The sequence below is a fragment of the Parasteatoda tepidariorum genome, chromosome 8, assembly GCF_982258835.1.
Source record: "Parasteatoda tepidariorum strain Cologne lab strain chromosome 8, Ptep-v5.0, whole genome shotgun sequence".
NCBI classification, from domain to species: Eukaryota; Metazoa; Arthropoda; class Arachnida; order Araneae; family Theridiidae; genus Parasteatoda; species Parasteatoda tepidariorum.
In genome coordinates, this window is record NC_141762.1 from 6878149 (window position 1) to 6892500 (window position 14352).

Sequence of the window (14352 nt, forward strand, 5' to 3'; positions counted from 1 at the left end):
TTAGGTCAGACAGAAATCAAAACATTTTCCCTGCTTAAAAGTGCATGAAAATTTGGATTTTTAATTTCATCTTACTCTACCATTTTTATTAATATACTTCGTATAAATTAATTGTTTTCGTATATGTCTTCATTAATTCTCATGTTTATTCTCATCTTTATTAATTATTCACGTTTGCTGCATTTTTCTCATTTTTTAGACTTTTTCAATCACTTTTTTAAAACTTTTAAATGATATAATTATAAACTAGTTTAAATTTTGCATTTAACCATTATATTTTTATTCTCTTCCTATAACAAGTTTTGATATTGAACAGAGTTTTTGGACAATGGTCATTCTTTCAATTTTAAGAACGTCAAAGAACATTCAATTTTGATGTTCTTTAAGATTACAACTACGAATTAATATATTCTTATTTATTTTTATCTTGAAATTCGCCCCAAATCCTCCTCTTGATTAAAATATATTCTTGTTTTAGAACTATTCGCCCTTCAGAATAAATGTATAATTTTTTCATTCGATCTAAATCAAATGAACAGACATATAATTGCGGAAAAGAAGTAAAAATTGAAACGGGAGATTTTTTTCTGATGATTGGGTAAGGCGGGAATCCTATTCGGATTCAGGAGGTCATATTATATAAGAATCAACAGGAATGATGCAGGAGCTGATTTCCTGGCGGAGCAGTGCAAATAAAAAATAATGATAAAACTAAGAGTTAATAATTGCAATTTTGATATATGGAATATAACATCATCCTAAAAATGTTTAAAAAGCAGCCACCCCCAAAACGCAAAAACTTATGCAAATAAGGAAATCATATAAGTTGCTTCGATTGTTATATATATATATATATATATATATATATATATATATATATATATATATATATATATATATATATATATATATATATATATATATATATATATATATATATATATATATATATATATATATATATATATAACAATCGAAAAATCGCTATGATTAAAACAGTGGGAAACACAAAACTTGATACATTTTCATGTTTGTTTGATTTAGTTTTCTAAACATTTTGGCATGGATAATCTATATGAGAATTCGCTTGTTTAAATAGATTTAAATAAATAAAAAAGTTTATTGAATTAGAGTACTTTGATGACACATATTTCCTAAATAATAACTATACTCTATTGCAAGGTAAGAAAAAAATCATTATCCCTATGAGAGAGCCTGTTTGCGCTATTTACCGAAAAAATGAGAAAAAATTATAATCCTGTTTGCCATGGAAGTGCCCGCCAAATGGATGCCAAGCTCCCAGGGCGAACATATATAAACATCGCCAACTCTTGAGACGCCGTTGCACAACCTTCTTTTTGCTTGCTTTCTTGTGTGAAATGAGGAAAACAAAACTTTTTGAATAAAAACTATTGTTTTGTTTCCTATAAAATTAGAGAGTTGCATCTATTTAAATAACACTTTCTTATTCGCATTTGAAGAAACTGAAAGAATAATGTATAGTGTTTCTTACAGACGATTTTCTTCCACAGTGAATCAAAAGTAAAAATTCTCTATCTCGCATTTTATTTGTTGAGGGCATGTCAGCATGCGCGTCATTTTCAGTAGTCCGATCTAATCCAATACTCTAGCAACGTCATATAATCAAGAACGAAGAACGAATCAAGAACGAATGTTCTCCTTATTTATCAAAATCCCTCGCCAAGTCTAGGATTCCATTAAGACTACAAAACTATAACCTTTTTTTTTATTTTTAATAATTCTATGATATATATCGTAAAAGACAGCTCGAATTAAATTTCTGTCTGACGTGTTTAACTTTTAAAAGCTTTTATCTTGTTTTAAAGGCATATTTGTATAATTTGATAACGAAATAAAATGGAACTATATGCAGTCGCGGATGACTACTTAAATCCTGTACTGCGATGTTCCTTTTTTTTAAAACTTGCAAACTGAGTATAGTAGAGTTATGGATTAACTAAGAATATGCAATCATTTCTGTTAAATGAGATTGCGTGATTAAAGAGAGGAGAGAAAACTGCGTGGCAAACGTAACGAAACTAACACTCTAGCAACCGTTTCAAGGTAACCGATTTGTTTTTAATTATTACAAATACAAAGCAACCGTTTCCCGAAATTTCTCCCTGTCTCCGAAAAATCGTTTAATAGAAATATAATTCTAAAGAAAGTTTACTTCAGCTTTAAAGTTGTTATACTATTCAACCTTATTAATTAGGGTGGCATGGGGAACTTTTCATCTTCCCTCTTAAATGTATATATTAGGGCTAATGTGATGAAATCAGTCTTTCTACAGATTACTGAGACAATGAGCAGATGATCTAAGGTTTTCCGTTAAAGTGACCAAAAATTGTTTTATTACTCAAATGACCTAGATAATCTTTTAACTACCTATATAATTTGCACATTAATTACAAGACACTCGTTCAAGTGAAAATTAAATCTTTGCTGGAATATGTTTCCGTACGCTTAAATTAATATCACGTTTTTTTTTTTATTTTTTACTTGTTTTCGCTATCTAAAAAATCAAGTGACTACGCATTAATTGAACACATTAGAACATTTGGATAGAGCAAAATGTTCCACGAAAAATGAAATATGCATTTTTAAATAAGATAAATTAAACAATGAAATTTTAGATCATTGTAACTTAAATATTCTATGTACATAAAAGAAATACATTATTTTCTTGAAAATAATAAGTTTACTGTTTTTGAATAATTTACATTTATAGCTGCTACATAAAAAAGATAAATGTAGTGGTATTTTTCTTTCAGAAGATTTTTTTAAAAATTAAATTGGCTTCTGTCTCTACAAAGATTATACAATTTATTTATTGCAGACTATTTACTTATTATAATTTATTATTTATTTATCATTCGATTACCACTACATTAATACTTTTCAGGAGCGAAGGTTAATCTTCTGCACGGTGCTATTGAAACTCGCTAGTGATGCTATTTGAACATTTAAGAAGTATTAAAATATAGTTTGCGTTGTCCCTAAGCAACTGGCAATTCGAAAATATGCGGATTTTTTTAAAATTAATTTTAAAAAAAGGTTAGATATAAAAGAATACTTTGAATTTTTCGAAGAATAAAATATACATTTTTGAATAAAATAAATTAAACAATGAAACTTTCGATCATTGCAATTTAAATATTCTTTGTATATAAGAAAAAAATATTATTAGTTTGAAAATAATAAGTTTTCTGCCTTAAAATAATTTACACTTATAGCTGCTAAAAAAATGAATGTAGTGACGTTTTTCTTTAAAATTAAATTGGCTTCCATTCCTACCAAGATCATACAATTTATGTATTGTCGACTGTTTAATAATTATAATTTATTATTTATTTATTATTCATTTATTATTCATTTAATATTCGATTATCCCTACATTAATGCTTTTCTGGGGGTGGGCGAAGTTTCTCCCTCTGCACACCGCCATTGATGCTATTTAAATATTTAAGAATTGATTAATTATAGTTTGCGTTGTCCCTAGGTGATGCGAAAAGGTGTAAAAAAACTTCCTGAAGGAAAAGAAAATTTTTTATTTTGAAAGAACGTTTAGGTATGAAAGAATACTTTGATTTATTTCAAATGCTAAATCATTTCTCTCTAGATCTTTTGACATTAATATCCCTCTGGGAGATCTTTTAATATTAAGAATGTAAAACCGATTAGATCTTAACATTGAAAAATGTTCTATTGTTACTTATATACATAACTCTCAACCTTTTTATACTCTCATTGATTTTGAATAAGATTGGATTTCCTGTTAACAGAAAACTATTAACAAGCTATTTGCAAATATAATTATATAAAAAAATTTCGGACCCGCTTAAAACCTCGATGTCTTTAATAATTTTTTAAGATTCTTAAAAAAAAATTATGTCGAGATGTTTCGATGATGAAATGACTTTCTTTTTCCCATTGTTCTCCACTGGAATCAGATTTTTTTTAATCTATAATGTGTGTTCGTTGTTAAAATTATGCAAATTGCTGCAGAGTAATCGAAAATTTTGAAGTAACGCAATTCGCACGAGAGAAAAAACACAAAAAGAATTACACACAAAAAAAAGATACACTGCTGAGGAAAAAAATTTCAAATTTAAGAATATATAGATCTTTTGCTATCAACTTTTTAAATTCTGTGGCTTACTGGTTATAAAAAATGAGCATTCAAAGCTTGTTTTCAATTTAATAGCATGGGGAAGAGGTCACATTAACATTTGATAAGAAAACACACAATCGAAACACTAGCAAAACAATAAAGTATTACCACAACTTTAAAAACGAGTTATATGCAGGTATTTAGGAGAGTTATATATTTATTTTAAAGAAAAAAGAATTATTACTTTTAAATATGAAAATTTTGAGAAAAGGATTTTTTTTAAAATTTGCATTTCTACAAACTATTAATATAAAACTATTTTGATAAATAAAAATAGAGACTCATTTTTTTTAAAAAAAAGAGAGAAAAAACAGTAAATTAAAGGGAACAAAAACATTCCAGTAAAAAAAAAATCGCGCGAATTTTTAAGCGAACAATTTTACGAATACAGCATCTTTTAAATTATTTTCTCTCTCTGAATTTGAAACTTGTAAAACAATAAATTTTTTCTTTAACTTTTCCTTTAAAAACTCCTGTTTGTCAGATGTTCAACAGTATTTGTAAATTGTGTGAAATTTGAAAGATAATTGCTACATATATTTGAATGCCACATATATTGATTCTATTGTTGATAGAAAATTAGAAGTAATAAGAATAAAGTTTTTCCTTATTAATGTTCCTATGAAGATGCGTCACTAAAATTGTTTTCACATTTCTTATTTTAAACTGATGATATCCATGCTAAATAAAATCAAATATAAACATTGCGCTTGCTTGTGGATAGTTTATATATTGAGTTAAACTGCTTCTAAGTAACTGAGAGTAAAACTGTTGCTCTAATGCCATTTGATGGCAGCCATAAGGCTTCATATATAATTACTGCATTAAATAAAGTGATCTGATCATCTCTGCCTATCCCAATCTACATCTCCACTCAATTGCTCAAAAACAAAATCATTTTCATTCATGAATCATACAACGATCCATCCCTAAAATCGTGATCCCCTTCATGATTAAGAGACTTTTTTTTCCTTCTTTTGGAAATAGCAACAAATATATCGTCATTGTTAAGAATGTATTCAAAAGTTGCGAAGTAAAGTTCACAGTTAAGCAGCATCGCCTCACAGAGAACCGATTGAAATTTCAACTCTTTGCACTTCTTTAACTTGCTCATCTAACGAATGTAAGCATAAAATAATTTAAAATACAGACAGTAACTTTTTTATATATGCTAACTAATGATCGTAAAATTAAGTGCTTATTAAATGATATAGTTTCAAATATTTCAAAGTCCAGCGAACAGTATCTGATAACGAAATGCAAAGGCTTGGTAGAAACTTTTAGGGGTAATGAGGTCTAACCTAGAATTGTAAATTTAAGTGCAATTACTCTGTTTATCAACAAATATATGATCCTTGTTAAGGATGTGTTAAAAAGCTTTGAAGAAAAATTCACATTTTGCCAGCATCACCTCCGTGTATACATATATATATATATATATATATATATATATATATATATATTTATATATATATATATATATATATATATATATATATATATATATATATATATATATATATATATATATATATATATATATATATATATATATATATATATATATATATATATATATTTATATATTTATATATATATATAAATATATATATATAAATATATATATATATATATATATATATATATATATATATATATATATATATATATATATATATATATATATATATATATATATATATATATATATATATATATATATATATATATATATATATTTATATATATATATAAATATATATATATATTTATAAAGCACAATAAAAAGGAAAGAGAGAAAAACGAAGAGAATTAATAAGTTTTATTAACTGCTCATCATAAGCTGAAAGTAAATAAAACTCATTTGTTAAAATATTGAGGAAATATGGAAAATGATAAAGATTAATCAAGGGAGCAGAAGAAAAATTATTAAAATAAAATTATTTTTAAGAAGTATTTTAAATTTTTTTTAAATTTATTTTAAAGGAAAAACTTATTAAAAATCTGGAAAATAAAATAAAGAAAATATGTATATTACTTTGCGGATATAATCGTTTGAGCTGATGAAGAGATTATATCTTTTCTTTATTTTGTTTTCCTGACTTTGAATAAGTTTTTTTTTTAGATAAATAAAAAAACAAATTTAAAATATTTTTCAAAAATAATTTTATTTTAATAATTTTCTTCTTCTCGCGTCATTAATCTTTATTATTTTCCCTATTTTCTCAATATTTCAACTTGTATGTAATATTAATATTGAATCATACAACGATCCATCCCTCAATTTGCGATTATCGTCATAATGAATAGACGATTTTTAAAAAAAAAATAATAAATAACAATAAATATATGAAGAGCGACGAATAAGTGAGCCAAGGACAGTCCTACCTGCAAGAGACTATCCCTGGGCAAAAGCGGCAATCTTCTTTCAGAACAGATTTCCTCAGACATTACAAACCACAACACAAAACTACTCCATCCAAACAACAGAAGGGTCAGAGTCTGGAAAGTCACTGAACCAGCCGTTCAGAGCCGGGATTTCTCGCAAGGGTTGCCGGAAGACGGAGACGGAACGGCGCCAAGAAGAGGTCTTTTTTTTCTCCCGCCAAGCTCTTGAGCTTCCTATGAGATGAGGATGGGGAGGATGAATGGTTGCCCAAACGATTGATGAGGAGAAAAGGGGCGTGAGAGTGCATTGTCCCAGTTTGAAAGATCGATTCTTCTTTTTTCTGACTTCAATCTGATTTTTTTTCAAGTTTTGATATGTTTTTAATTCCTTAGTGATTATGAATGATAATAGTTTAATGAACATAATAAAGTCCAATAGTTATAGCAAAAAAAGGTGTTTCTTCAAAAAATTAGCAACCATTTTTTTTTCTTCTTTTTTTTTTTGCAGAAAGTTCTGTTTAACAAAAATAAATCATACTTTTCCCTGAATGCTTCACCCTTTTTAGAGAGGGAACCGGAATGATTCGAGAGAAGAATTGTATATGATTAATATAGGCAAGTGATGGATTGTTTCTGATGTATTTTTTCCCACCGAATTGAATGAGACCAATCAAGAGACGATCGGACCAATATTTTAGAATTTACTAGGGTTTTACGTACAAAAAATTATGATTTTGTACTTGTACCTATTTATGCATCTGCCACTGTTGTCTAAACAAGAGAGGTATTGATTCAATGCATGTTTCTGATGTATTTCGAATGAGACGAGTCAATAAAAAGAATACTACAAAAGTTGCAACAGTTATGTTAAAAAAAAAGTACTTCATTCAACATGTATTTACTCACATAACTATTTAGGGACTATCGGAACAAGTGAGGTATTTTTTACTGAAGCAATTTTTCACATTGAATTGAATGAGACTGATTCTGATGAGATCAGACTAATAGTTAAGAAGTTATTAGCGTTTTATGTACAAAAAGTATAATTTTTTGCTTGCACTTATTTACACATCTTACATTACTATACAAGTGAGATATTGTATTTTTTTTCATGTAATCGAATGAAACCAATCAAGGGCCGTGTTGGCTCAGGGGATAGAGCGCTCGCCTCCCAACGAGCTAACCCAGGTTCGAATTCTAGCGATGGTTGGCTGAAACGAATTTCGCACCCAGCTCGCACCGACCACAATGCTGACGTAAGATATCCCCACTGGTAGACGGATCATGGGTTAGAAACCCCTTACAATCAGGCTAACCGTGGGAAGTTCTCGTGATTTTCCTCTCCATGCAACGCAAATGAGGGTCAGTCCAATCTAAAAGTCTTTCATGAAGGCAAATTTCTCCCAATACTCGATTCAGGAGTATTGGGAGATCTGTGTGTGGGTATATATATATATATATATATATATATATATATATATATATATATATATATATATATATATATATATATATATATATATATATATATATATATATATATATATATATATATATATATATATATATATATATATATACATATATATATATATATATATATATATATATATATATATATATATATATATACATATATATATATATATATATATATATATATATATATATATATATATATACATATATATATATATATATATATATATATATATATATATATATATATATATATATATATATATATATATATATATATATATATATATATATATATATATGGGTCATTCTCACGAAAACTGTCATTTTTCAGTTCGTAAAATCCCGAAAAAGTAAAGTGAATAAAAAGCTCTGAAACTTTTTATATTAATAGAAATATGTAATGGCATTATAAAGAAAGTATATATCCTATAAAATATACATAATATTTAAATTAATTAATTTTTTAAATCATTAATTTATAATTAATTAATTTATAATATTAATAATTAATTAATTAATTTAATAAATAAATTAATTAATTTAATAAATTAATTTATTAATTTTTTAATTTATTTTTCAAATTAATTAATAAGTAAATAAATTATTTTCGCTATTTAAAATGTGAGGGAATGACACTAATAGTGAGGGAATGATATTTTATTTTAATACATGTTTTTATCTAATTTACATCTACCTAAAGTTTGAAAATGATAACATACTAAGTATATCTGATATTTATTATAATTTACTCTTATATATTTAATAGTTTTCACAGGTTTAGGTTTGGGAAATAGAATTGGCTGGCACGATTGAACAAAAAAAAATGTAATAATATACTCATCTTGAATCATTCCCTCACTTCAGCGTCATTCCCTTACTTTATACACTAGTGAGGGAATGACGAATTCAATAAAATTTAAAAATAACAGTTAGGCCTAATTAATTTCTGAAGTCAATCCAATTATATTCATACAAGAAAGCAACATATAATTATCCACTTTCTCGATGAAGTTGTATTTTATTTTACTCTAAAAAATGACATGAGGGAATGACGAATGTAAAAAATTTTACCTGGTTTGATTCATTCAAATTTATTCCACAGCAAGGCTTCTTTAAGTTGAAGATGGAAACATACTGCAATTTTGTTCTATGATGCCAGTTGTTAACTTCTGAAGTTTTTATTAAAATATTTTTATTCTAAGAAGATTGCAGGTGATAAGAACATTGTTGTGAGGGAATGACGCGAAACACTGGGGACAAAGTTTAAAATAGTGCTGTGTTAATATTTTTATCAGAAATTAAATTTAAAATTGATTTTCTGAATTCTATATTTCAGTATTCTGAAATAAAAAACACGAATTTGTAAAAAAAAATGTATTTCAGAAACAATTTTTTTCTTTTTTTAAATCAGCAGTGGGGACAAGTGAGGGAATGACATATTGGTATATTTTTAATTACCTAAAATAAATAAAAAATAAAAATTGATAATTTTATTTTTATTCTTTTGTTAGCTTGCATTCTGAAGGACACTTTCCCTGAATTCTTTTTTTTCGTAAGCTGTAAAACAAACATAAAATATACTGGGGACATGAAAATGACTGTTTTTGTGAGAATGACCCATATATATATATATATATATATATATATATATATATATATATATATATATATATATATATATATATATATATATATATATACCTCACATGCAAAGCAAAGGAAACATGATCCAATTTAAGAATTAATTCTTATAGTAAGTGACAAAAGGGTGAATAGTAGACTGGGAATTATTTAATGGTATCCTTGGCAGAAAGCATGATTGCTGATAAGCAATGAAAGAACGCGGTAAACGTGGTCCTTTTTACTTCCAATATTTTAAGGGAATCTTCTACATTGTTGTTAACTGTCCTAAGTGTTGTGCAGTCAGTTGCAGGCCACAGTTTAAATATAATCATATTTATTCCGCTCAAGAAACGCACGCTATTTATTTGTTCTAGTATCTGTACTATTTCAGGACAATAAACAGAATTGACAAAAAAAAAAGCATTCTGGAAGAGGAGGATTACAAATTATTCTGGATAGACAATCTTTGTTTATTCTGCATGGTAATTCTTCATTACAAGTTAAATATTGTCATTTGCAGTCAGCTAGCATAAGCTTCACATTTTCCTAAACCTAACAAACACAATGTGCTCCCCTCGCACCAGCCAACACACAATTCTTCGGACGCAAATTCCTGGAGAATCCTACTGGAACATTGAGATGTTCATTTTTATACCCTTGATAAGTTTCTTTAAGATTTGCTAAAACCAGGAGCTTTTGTTTCTGTCCTGATTCAATCGTGGTGAGAAAATCTTTTTTTTCGGGGCAAACAACGACTCACTTCATCACTGTTGTAGTATGTAATGATGTTATCAATTGTGATCTCGGTATAAGTTTTTCCACGTCTAGGATTTGATAGCATTGCTGAAATACTCTCTTCGTCCACAAGCAGTTTAGATTATCGCGTAGTATAAAATGTAGCATTCAGTTCTTACTGAATTTTACGAATGCTCCAGGTTTCAGTTAATATTGTTAGTAATTGGAACTCGAATCTGTTTCTTGAAACTTTTCTTTCAGCTGTGAAATCCTAATAGATTCATCAGACAATGTTACAGAATTCATGCTTTTTCGATCATTATAAATGTTTTTTGCCAAAACCTAATCTTTTTGTTTTCACAGGAGATTCTTCTAAAAACGGAACGTATTGTTGAAACTTCTCAAGTCTGCGCCTTTATCACTCCATATTTTCTCTGAACATCCTCTTCTGTATCAGTTTCGCTGAATAACGTAGGTCCTTCTTCTGTTTCACATGTGACTCAGAAATCTGGCGATTTTGAGAGAGACCGTGACAAGGAACATATTTTTTGCTACAAAGTAAAATTTGGACATTTTTTAATCATCCAATGTAGTACTTTTGCCAAATTTTTTTTGTATTAGGTGTGGTTATTTTTAACCAGAGGATTAACAAAAAAATTTCGACTTTCAAAATCCATTTATGTGATGAAATTTTTCATTGCAGAAATTGATTAAATTATCTTAAACAACAAAATTAACCTTAAGCTCGTAAGCTTATAATCAAAATGAAAAAATTTTAAAATAGTTTATCCTTCCTGACCAATATTAATAACCAATACAGGAAAATCCATTTTATTGGTTTTGCCTTTTAAATTCAAACAAGTGCTTCAGAAGTCACAGTAGATAATTTGACTTAATCAAAACATAATTAAAATTAACTTTTTTAAGATTCATATTTTCCTTTTTTTTCTCACTACAGAGTATAAGTTTATGTCATTAAGAGCATTTGCCTTTTTTTTGTTCAGAATTGCTTATAACATTTTATTATTATATGCAATATATGCATAGATTATATTATAATATTATTATTGAATATTTCTTAAACATAATTGTTATTTTTAAAACATTTAGAAATTTGTTATCAAACTAGTAAATGTTAATAACTCACAATAACTATAATGTTTTTGATTTTAATTCAAAGCATTATTTCAGAATTTTTTAAATTCTGAAAAAATACTTAGAGAAATAAGTAAATTTATAACACTTATAACTATAATATTTAATTTTTTAATTAAACTAAAAGAAAAGAAAGAAATCAGAACTTTTATTACATATTTATGATTATAATTTCAAAAATTCTGAAAAAATGATTTGAGAAATAAGTAAATTTATATCACATAAAAATGAGAAAGCTTAAAAAAGGGATGTTTTCATAATTTATTATTTAAAAGATTCATTATTTGCATATTGTTTAAAAATTGTGATAATGCAAAAACAGTCTTTAGCAAATTTGTGTCAAATCTGTGGATTTGTTACAAAATATGTGCATTAGCAAATATTAAATCCAATTTTTCTTCTGCCAAGAAAATAAATATTTCATGTGTGCATTGTACGGCATAACATTTTGAATAATACAGATCTGTAAGTCAGTTAGTGTCAGAAAAGGATCGACACAATGTACATCGTCGGTGAAGTATCTCAAGACAGGGGGGAGGGGAGATCTCTCACTCATTGGGTGAGTGTATGTATGAATATATATATATATATATATATATATATATATATATATATATATATATATATATATATATATATATATATATATATATATATATATATATATATATATATATATATATATATATATATATATATATATATATATATACTGACACTCACTTGCTCATTTGCGTAATATGGAGAGGAATATTTCCAAAGACCTCCCACTGTTAGCTTGACGGCAAGGAAACTCTTAACTCATGATCCATCTGCTACTGAGGATACATTTAACGTCAGCACTCTGTAGTCATTGTGAACCGGGTGTGGCCTTTGTGAATTCACAGCACGGGAACACGGGTAACCTCATTAGAACGCGAGTGCTCTATAAATTCCTCCTAGAAGAGAGAAGGCCTCAGCACGGGTTATCATAAACAAGAAATTTGATCCTTTAGTAGTCCAAACGTAAGGATTTCCCCCGTACAACACAGCTTAGAAGCCTGACCGTATTGACATATTTCTTGTTATTTTTCCTCTACAGCGCAGTTTACGTTGGAATAATAACTTGATCCATGCTGAGGTCTTCCTTCTTTTAGGAGGTGTTGGCTCTATCCCCTGAGCCACTACGGCTGTAAATAAAATTATTGACTTCTTAAATCTCATTCGATTCTCACTAATAACTTATGAAACTTAGTTTATTTGTTTGTTTTTGCATCAAGCCCTTTAATGGAATTTAACTCAGAGAAGTTTGTTTAAATGAAACGTTTTCAAAACTATATTATAAAGTTAATATCGACGATATTTTTTAGGATGGGTACTTAAGAATGTGTGTCAAAGAATTATTCTTCTTTCTAAGGAAAATGGGTTCATTTAGAGAAAGAAAATAAGCAATCATAAAAATACTTAAAATAGCCAAAAGGGGTCAATTTCATCATAGCAAGAAAAAAATTCCTTTTTTAAATTTCGGAATATTGGGAAGATGAATCGCAGAAACGAAATTGGGGTCCAATTTGTTAAAATGTCAAGCAATATTTTTCTTAAAATTATCTTAAAATTATCTCTTAAACATCGTGGACTCGGTGTTAGAAGTAGTTCAGTTGAGCTAATTTATATAGCTATATAGCTAAAACATTATATCGCAATTTCTACAGTAATACTACCGTAATTTAGTTAGAATTTCTACAGTAATTTAATTAGAATGGTTCAGAGATTTTATGGTAATTATTACAATATATCAGATTTTTTGTCCCGTAAAATGTTCCGGTGAAAATTGATTTTGTGGTTATGGTTTTACAGTAAAATTTCCCAATTCTATGATTTTGGGTGAGTCCCACCTCCCCTCTCATATATATATATTTACTAACCACACTGTTGGAAATTTTCAGAAAAAATTATTGAATAACAAATTAATTTAATTGTTATATTACCATATTCAAACAAAACACCCAAATTATCATAAATAAGATGGATGGTATTCAAACTGTTAACTGTGAGAAAAACAATTGATTAACTGGTTTTGTCTAATACGCTTCAAAAATCAGAATTTTATCGCATTATCTCGACTCACCTAATCTAGCCACCTAGTTCCTTGCTTCTGGGTACATATTGTAGCCTGGAGGGCTTATCTGCAAGTCTAATGACCCACAGAACGGACGTTCTAGCCCCACCGTAGTCATCATAATATTTCCTTCATTCTGTTCAACACACGAAGAGTTTCCAGTGTCTTGCACAGCACAATTTTGCTCTGTGACACTGGACTATTGGAATACGATACTATCATTCACGTGTCGATGGCAATACCTTGAAGCTGCTTAGTTCAAAAAAATCTAGTATTTCTCCTTTCTTACGATAGGTGAAACTATCAAATAAACTAATTAAACTACATTCCTTGGCTTATTTGATAAAACATAACTCAACCACAACCGAACTCCAATTCCCATTATCTAGCGAAAAGTCCTGCTTCAAGTTAAATTTCTTTTTACGGTTTTGAAACTATGCTAGTTGCAGGTGGTTACAAAAACGCATCATTTAGTATTTATGGTTTTTTAACCATGCGTGTTGTAAACATTTTCAAATCTGTAAAGCTAAAAAGATTCTATACCATTAACTTTACAGTTAAATGCGTAAACAGAATGCCACCGGTTATATTACCGTAATTTTAGAATAAAAATTCTAACAGTGCATAATTATTTTGTTTCTTAAATTAATTTCAAAGTAATTAGAGCTTATTGAAA

General features: G+C 27.6%; 2 protein-coding genes across 5 annotated transcripts in view; one reads left to right on the plus strand and one right to left on the minus strand.

Moving 5' to 3' along the window:
- Positions 1-6818, minus strand: part of LOC107453651 (dual specificity tyrosine-phosphorylation-regulated kinase 4) — a 102735-nt gene extending 95917 nt beyond the window's left edge. Inside the window, exon 1 of one of the 2 annotated variants that reach the window (XM_087149765.1) lies at positions 6584-6818. In XM_087149765.1, the coding sequence (XP_087005891.1) occupies positions 6584-6646 (63 nt within the window). In that variant the 5' untranslated portion in view covers positions 6647-6818. The remainder of the gene's footprint in view (positions 1-6583) is intronic. The other variant, XM_087149766.1, reaches the window with a different exon arrangement.
- The window catches only part of LOC147805251 (uncharacterized), a 17698-nt gene continuing 5071 nt past the window's right edge, over positions 1726-14352 (plus strand). The window contains exons 1-2 of one of the 3 annotated variants that reach the window (XR_015428612.1): positions 1726-2085; positions 10787-10981. The gene's annotated coding sequence lies outside the window, so the exon portion shown is untranslated. The remainder of the gene's footprint in view (positions 2086-10786; positions 10982-14352) is intronic. The other 2 variants (XR_015428611.1, XR_015428610.1) reach the window with 2 other exon arrangements.